This window comes from Gouania willdenowi, chromosome 10, assembly GCF_900634775.1.
Source record: "Gouania willdenowi chromosome 10, fGouWil2.1, whole genome shotgun sequence".
Taxonomy (NCBI): domain Eukaryota; kingdom Metazoa; phylum Chordata; class Actinopteri; order Blenniiformes; family Gobiesocidae; genus Gouania; species Gouania willdenowi.
The window spans coordinates 2,292,321-2,300,891 of record NC_041053.1 but is presented as its reverse complement, the minus strand read 5'-3'; the positions used below and the strand labels follow the sequence as shown (position 1 = coordinate 2,300,891).

The following is an 8,571-nucleotide window of genomic DNA, read 5'->3' as shown; positions in this document are numbered from 1 at the left end:
CCATATACCAGAGAGACAGTAAATATGAATATAACTTTTTAAATATATAAAATATGCTGTTTTTAAAGGGGTGCCCTGACTTTCACACACAACTGTATTTATAAAGTGGTGTTTTTGTGTCTTTAGACTCTAATTACATTTATGTCTATAATATGTTCTCCACAATATAAACAGGTTCATAATATAATTATTTTTAAAGTTTCTGTTTCCACTGTATCAGAATAATAATAATAATTCTCAACAATAACTATTGATTAATTTGTCACATGACTGTTCCAGGGTTTGTTTTATTTAGTTTCACATCTACCTGTAGATCTATGTTTTACACTGATGACAACTGTCAGCTGGAGGGAGATGAGGGGGGAATGAAGGAGGGGCTGGTTGGCCGATGCAGATGTGAGAAGAGGGGGGGTCATCAGCTCCTCCCCCTCTCCACACGTCTCCAGCTTCTTCTTGTAGGGGGTCTCTAGCCCCTCTTCTACTGGTTCAGCAGGGCTTTAAGCTCAGGGTCAGGAATGGTTCATTATGAGAGAAGCTCCGGGTTGGCACAGTGTCATCTACACAGACTGGTGGTAGAGGGGTTGTCTTCTGATCCAGAGGTAGCAGATGGACCAGGTTCTTCACCTTTACAAGTTGGTTGTGTGTGAACTCACACTTCTACACGTTTACACACACGGTTGATAAATGAGGACCAACGTTACATGAATATTACCTGTAGATCATTGTTCCAGGTTATTCCTCACTTTGTATTCATCAACATCTGAGCTGTGCTGCTTCAAGAGCTGCAGGAGGACAAATAGGACATTAGTGTGTGTGTGTGTTATCAGACACACAATGGTTCTGATCATGAGTGCTGATTGGATGTTAATGAACCAGTATTGATTTATTCATTTATGTTAGCACTCAGTGATGAAATAATACATTTAAACTGGAAAACGTTGCTTCTCATGTCAAATATAAGCTCCTCCCACATGTTGCTGTGTGTTCTGATGATAGATTAAGCTCCTCCCACATGTTGCGGTGTGTTTTCTTACTAGAACCCAGAGGAAAGCAGACGTTCCAAAGGCCAGTCCTACTCTGACCCAGTTTGGTTTTCCCATGTCTGGCTTAGAGCTGGTGAACATGGATCTAGAAGCAGCTGGAAACAAATGGAGAGAAATATTAAACATAGACTAACAAAGCGTAAAAACATTTAAAATCACCACTTTCACTCTGATACGATACAATCTGGATTATCAGAACAATGATTGGATATTTGAAGACCACGACACCATTTAGATCTAATAAGATTTATATTATTGTGATTGACATCACAATAATAGAGGTTTTCTCACATTAAAAACACAATATTGATGAATTATAAATGTAATCCATCACCATATTAAACTTAAAGTGTAAAAATGATACCAAAGTGTTTCTGAGTCAAAGACACATGAATGAATAAAAACAACATATGATGTAATGTATGAACATTTATTTTTATGATCTATAAATAAAATCACTACAACAGGATGTTTTCTATGATGTTTGAATAAATAACAATGTTTCCAACCATGGGAGGTGTTGCACTAAAGTTAGATGAATCCATCCAGGATAAAGGAGGATGTGTAAGCCCCGCCCCCCTCGTCACAGCTTACCTGGCGCTCAATCATGGACCACTACTTGGTTATAATGATCTGACTTTACTCATTATGACTGCAATGGAACTAATAGAAGATATTTACAATAACTGTTTAATTTATCATTTATCTGCTCTAGTGGTTCAGGACGCTGGGCTTGTAATCGGAGGGTTGCCGGTTCAAGCCTCACCTGGGCCATCACTGTGGTATGTTGAGTAAGTCCCTTAACCCTGAACTGTTCCTCAGGGATGGGTTAGATGTAGAGGATACATTCCATTAATGTAGTAACATTACATGGTCAATATTAAAGGGTTAATCTTTATCTTTCTGTCAGGCCTCTGGATATTTTATAACACTAATAAATCCTGCTGGTGGAAGTACATGTAACATACAGGATAATGGTTGATCATTATATGTACATGTAACATACAGGATAATGGTTGATCATAATGCTGGTACATTTCTCACTTCCCATGAGGCAGATCCTGAATCCCAACTCATACACTTTCCCTTTTTCTGTTGTGAATTTCCCATCTGGGAGATCAATAAATTCCTTTTCTATTCTATGAGAAACTTAAAAAAAATTAGAAAATGTAAAAAGTGATCAGCTATAAAACTATAAAATCATCCAACAGTCCAAGATCCACCCAAAGTTCCACAAACACGTTGACAGATGAACCTTCAGATGAACTAGAAACTCAACTAAAGCTAACCATGCTAAGCTCACCCACCGACACACAGACTAGGCCAGGGGTCTCCAACCTGTGGCTCAGGAGCCTCATGTGGCTCTTTGACTCTTTTGCAATGGCTCCCTGTAGCTTTAAAAAAATAAAATAATGAATTGTTATTTCTTACAGGGTATTGATGATTAATGACACTAACTTCAAATAAAATTATGATAAAACAACTTCTTTAACCTAAAAATAAATCACATTATGCAATAACTGCCAACTTCCTACTTCACTTAATGCAACCTCTACAAACCATCAATTTTCATTACACCTGTGGCTAAACAAGCCAGATTTGTGTCTCTCACAGACCTGTAGATGACCAAATACTTATTTTACTGAGAGATTTTCCAATTCATTCATTAAAATTCATATAATGTGATTTTTTAGATTTTTTTTCTCATTGTGTCTGTCATAGTTGAGGTTTATCTATGATGAAAATGACAGACCTCATCTTTATAACTGTGAGTACTTTCACAATTGGTGGCTGACTGAATACTTTTTGTCCCACTGTATGTGATAAAGATGAAATATGAATATAATGTATTTATTGCCTAAACAACAGCTGTGTGAGTGAACGCTGTCCTCAGAGCAGATCATAGAGGAACAAACTAAGACAGGCTTAAAGCACAAGCTCACACTATTGAATCAATCTTTCTTCTGCACAACAACATGGATTATCCTTATATAGACTGTCTGACAGCTGTTGCTCACAGGCCCCGCCCCTTTCCCAGGCTGGAGAGCCGGCTTGTTTTTTACAGTGTATGGTCTGGAGGAGTAGAAGATGGAATTGTGACTTTTCTGCTTGAAATGTAATTACTGCAGCTTGATTTACATTATGTTTGATTTGTAATTGTTACAGTAGAACTATGTGGTGTGTGTGTTGTTCATGTGTGTGCAGCAGCCTCCGTGTGGGCTGCTGTAAGTGACACTGTGTTGCTGCTGCTGCTGAGGTGTGTGCACATATAGAGAGAGAGAAGCATTGCAGTAATATGCTTTTAACAGAGCATGTTATATTACTGTGATGTTGCTATCAGGCTAACATAAGCTTGTTAGCTCCTCTGAGGGAGGGACTTTGGAAAGTTTGGAGGCAGGGCAAGACAGCAGCTGGGAGGGAGGGGCAAGGAAGGGATCTGAGAGTTGCGGACTGCACCTTTAAAGCTAAATGTCACCTTATATGATGATAATAATAATAATAATAATAATAATAATATATTCTATGGTTCCTGTAAAGTGGTTATGAAGGAAAGAAATATTATAAATTAAAGTGAACACAGGCGTGTCCTGTTCTTTACCTTCTTAAAGTGCTGTTTGGTGTTTGTCTTCAACTGGTCACCAGTTTAAATAGTGACTGTTTACTGACTCCAGAGATTAGAACCAAGACAAGGTGTTGACTAAAGTCTTCTTTAGTTTGCTCTAATCTCTCGTAAACCAACATTGTTTCAACAATAATAATAATAAGTCAGAAGACCTTTGTCTCCTACTGTAACACACTCCTCATCACTTTGGTAAAGTTAGAAAGATGTTCACAGATTAGTCCGTCTACGCTGTGTGAGCAGACGCTGTACGCTCACACACCTCTGCTGCAGGTAATGCAACGGTGAATTCTCTGAGTATAAACACCAATGAGCTCCTTTGGAGTGCACGTGGTCCACTATGAACAGAGTCAGACATAACGAGTCGATCACTGAGTTCACGCTCACATTGAGATCAGCAGTAAAAACGTAGAATGTGCTGAGCTCAGCAATAGAGCGTACACACTCATCAGAATCATCATGGAGGGACCAGAACTGATGGACTATGATACCAGGACAGATGTTCAGCTGTGGTTCTCTCAGAGCAGGGGTCTGCAACCTGTGGCTCTGGGGCCTAATTTGGCCCTTTGACTCTAATACAATGGCTCCCTATAGCTTTAAAAACTATTGAAATAGTTATTTTTTTACAGAGGTTATTAATGATTAATGACAAATAAAATCATGATATAACAATTTATTAACCTAAAATAAATCAGGTTGTACAATGACTCAGCACATTCCTACAACATCTACAGACCATCAACTTTCCTCCACCTGTGACTAACCTTAAGTTTTAAATCCCTGGTAAGAAACTAAACCAACAAAAACACTATTTCTGGAAGAAAATACAGATTTTAATTGTGTGGGAACAGATTCATTTAACCACCAATGTACAGGTTAAATATGTATGTTTTATGTGTGGCAAGAAATGAGTAATTAGCATGTGTTGATCACATGATCATGTGATATTATATTCATGTTACTTTTTGTAGACTTTCATATACATTAACTATAAAAATCTACTTTATAAACATTGTGTTCATGTAAACTGAGATGTGTTAAAATTTAAGATGAAAGATACTGTTTTATTTATTGATGTTAATTTATTTTAAACTATTTTTAAGTTTCCATTTACATGATCAATATAAATGAAATCAAACATTATTCTATATAATTATAACTGTATATAATGTAATCCACTAAAACTAAAGTGTATTAAAGGTATGATAATAAAGGACTTTCTAATGGTTTATCTACAGTGATAAACATCCTTTAGCCTCATTCAGAGGAACAATGTGTGTGAAAAGGAGGAGGAGCTACTGCTGCTGGTTCTGCAGCAACGCACACACTTTTCTGACTTTAAATCACTGCACATTGTTTGATTGTGTCACACGTTACTATTTGGCCTTCATTTTAAAACTGAAAGCTTTTTTTTGCAATAATCAGCTGAATATTGGATGCATCCCTGGTTATTGCATATTTTAGTACTTATTGTAATGATGAAAATCACTAAAGCACATTTACTGAAACTAACCATGATGAGTTGATGACACTACCACCCTCCTGTGTGAACTTATTGGGTTTTATTTTAGCGGCTCCAGGCCAACTGTATATATAACTGTATATAATGTAATACACTGTATTGTCTTCATAGGTACTGCACGTTCTATGGCTCGTTTTGAGGAACATCTGGTTGTAGATGGTTGTGATGTAACGAGGTATTGGTTCTGTTGATGACTTATTGGTCCAGAAAAGCCTCATCAGTGAATATCTTTCTAACTTCACATAAGTTTGTGACTAAGGTAACGTTAGGCTGTACAGAACAGTGCTGCCCCCCCATCAGTCCCACATAGACCCTCCTGTACCCCCCCCCCATCAGTCCCACATAGACCCTCCTGTACCCCCCCCATCAGTCCCACATAGACCCTCCTGTACCCCCCCCATCAGTCCCACATAGACCCTCCTGTACCCCCCCCATCAGTCCCACATAGACCCTCCTGTACCCCCCCATCAGTCCCACATAGACCCTCCTGTACCCCCCCCATCAGTCCCACATAGACCCTCCTGTACCCCCCCCCCCCCACATTAATATCACCTTTTTACACAAACTTATATTTTAACAGTTAATGCCTCTTTTAAATCCTGTCTTTTAATATATGTTGTGTTGTACTGTTTTAATCCTGTAGCACTTTGAGCATCAAATATTATTATTATTATTATTAATATTATTAATAACCAGGTCATTCTGACTACAACCTCTACACCAGTCGAGCTAAACCTTCACTAAAAGGTCAAACGTTTGTTTAAAGTCAAGCTTTCTATGAAACTAAACGTTTTATCTGCGTTAGAGACTCAGTGAATGTTTCTACATAATGATGTTTATTTACCTGAACACAGCGCAGAACGAAGACACGACGTCCGGCTGAAAAACATAGTAGCAGTTAGCTTAGCTTAGCTTAGCCTAGCAGTTAGCAGTTAGCAGTTAGCACAGCTTCCTCCTCCTTCTTCTTCTTCTTCTTCTTCTTCTTCTTCTTCTTCTTCTTTGGTTGTTTGGCGCTTTGCAGCCAACCTTTTGGTGCATTACCGCCACCAACTGGAAGAAACATTTTATACAATCATCACTTATAAAATGGATGAACACGAGATCTTTAATGTTAAGAAAATAAAAATAAAACCATGATTTTTTTATTTATGCTGCTTAAGGAAAAAAACAAAACAACAACGGAGGACATGACAACTACACTAACTACATCTATAGTTAATCACCTGCTTCATTCATTAGAAACAAAATGGTAAATCATATCGTATGCATTGATTATTTACTAATTATTAATTTGTGTCACTGATAAGACTTTTCACTCTGAGCATGTGTGACCTGGGGGTCAAAGGTCAGAGAAACATAAACAAGTTTCCAACCTAACAGTGTTTATAATGTTATTACAGAGATCGTTAGTGTTTATATTATTAATATTACACATATTCAGACCAGCGTTTTCTGCTGATATGAGCACTTGGCCTAGCCAGTCTTCAGATCTCAACCCTGTATAAAATCTGTGGAGGGAGTTGAAAGTCTGTGTTGCCTAGCAACAGCACCAAAACATCACCGCTCTAGAGGAGATCTGTATGGAGGAATGGACCAACATACCAGCAACAGTGTGTGAAAACTTACAGAAAACATTTGACCTCCGTCATTGTCAACAAAGGGTACGTTACAAAGTATTGAGATGAACTTTTGTTATTGACCAAATACATATTTTTACCATAATTTGCAAATTAATTCATTAAAAATCCTATAATGTGATTTTCTGGATTTTTTTCTCATGTTGTCTCATAGTTGAGGTTTATCTATGATGTAAATTACAGACCTCTCATCTTTTTAAGTGGAGAACTTACACAATGGCTGACTAAATACTTTTTTTGCCCCACTGTATATAAGCAGATTGCATTTTTAAACGGTAATGAAACTGATACCAATGCTGGTCGACAATGAAACTCTTGGTCGACCACGACGGCATCGACCAATTAGTGACTAAATGATCAAAGTGAGCAGCCCTAGCCTTTCCTCTCCCTCTGAGCTCTGCTCATCACGGGTAAACTCTCCTCCAAAGGTGCTCTGCTGCCACCTACACGTCACCAGCTGTCATTACATCATTGTACAAGCTCGGTATTCACGGGAGAGCTTCGTCACACTGTCTCCTAGCAACCCCAGCCGAAAAACAGTCAATGAGTTCATTAGCTTTTTCACACTCTGGGACTGCACATGCGAGACCTGCGGGGTCATAGGTCAGAGGGATATAAACGTCAACAAGCGTGTTTACTCTGTTGATATAAAAAAGTATATACATTAATATATATATATAACTGCTATTTCCAACCTAACAGCGTTTATTATGTTATTACAGAGATCGTTAGTGTTTTAATAGTGTTTATATTATTAATATTACACATATTCAGACTGGGGGAGGGACAAGCGTTTTCTGCTGATGTCACTTTCTGCCGATCTGAGCACTTTTAAAAACCAATGCAGCAGTATGGAAGCAAGGGCAGTCCTCTGGCTTCCACACAGGTGACCCCTGGTGGATGAAAACACCATACCTGGGTCTCCAGTGGGAGGATTAGGACAGGAATGATGCTCATATCTGAACACGTTAGTAAACCCAGTGTTAGAAACAGTATCAGTGACACACCTCCTCTGTTTACACTTCTGGATTTTCTCCATTTATCTTTATTGTTGGTAGTTTATTTTTTGACTTTTGTAGTTTTAATAACTGTAAAGTGTCTTTGAGTTTTTGAAAACTGTTAATAAATGAAATGTGTTATTATTGATGGTAAAGAGATGAGTTCTCACTGTGAAAAGGTAAATTTATGAGGTCCACCTGTCACTAACCAGGTCCATGATTATTTTATGGAATTTCACAAGATGGACACAAAACAGGCCAATGAGTGAAACAGCACCGATCAGAGACCGATACCACGTTTCTGTAACAGGGAACAATGATATCAATCACAGTCAGACTCACTGTTTACACCGTCAGATATGGAGAGTTTACACCTCTTGACCTTTGACCTCATGCAGAAGAACTGAACCAGATTGAAAGAGAGCAAAAAGGCTTATTGGGCAAAATATTTCAGCCTATAAACAAAAACAACACTTCTGTCAGAAAAATGCATTTTCCAAACGAAATCCTCAAAAAAAAAAACCCAACGAAACGTAATTAATAATGAATAAAAATGACCCATAAACACAATGTGTGGAAATGTTTGTGACGTGTATGTGTGTTGATGCAGAACGGAGTAGCGCTGTGTGTGTGTGTTCATTACCGTGACAATGTGCCACTGCAGTCACTGACAGTTGCACCGTCACGTTCTCCATTTGGTCCCTTTTCCTATGTTTTCTAAAGGAAATCCTAAAACAAACCCCTCAGCAAT

At 38.1% G+C, this 8,571-nt stretch overlaps 1 protein-coding gene across 1 annotated transcript; it reads right to left on the bottom strand.

Moving 5' to 3' along the window:
* Nucleotides 1–254: 254 nt before the first annotated feature.
* Nucleotides 255–6,192, bottom strand: ndufc1 (NADH:ubiquinone oxidoreductase subunit C1). The gene is made up of 4 exons (XM_028459600.1): nucleotides 6,030–6,192; nucleotides 1,035–1,138; nucleotides 744–782; nucleotides 255–657 (listed from the first exon to the last, which is right to left on the bottom strand). The coding sequence occupies exons 1-4, from the start codon at nucleotides 6,073–6,075 to the stop codon at nucleotides 487–489; spliced, it is 360 nt and encodes a 119-aa protein (XP_028315401.1). The 5' UTR covers nucleotides 6,076–6,192; the 3' UTR covers nucleotides 255–486.
* Nucleotides 6,193–8,571: the final 2,379 nt, after the last annotated feature.

Coding starts and splice junctions, on each gene's coding strand:
- ndufc1 (XM_028459600.1), bottom strand. CDS start 6,075: ATGTTTTTCAGCCGGACGTCGTGTCTTCGTTCTGCGCTGTGTTCAG. Junction 783..1,034: donor CTGCTTTCCTCTGGGTTCTA/GTAAGAAAACAC, acceptor GTCCTCCTGCAG/CTCTTGAAGCAGCACAGCTC. Junction 658..743: donor CAGATGTTGATGAATACAAA/GTGAGGAATAAC, acceptor GTAAACGTGTAG/AAGTGTGAGTTCACACACAA.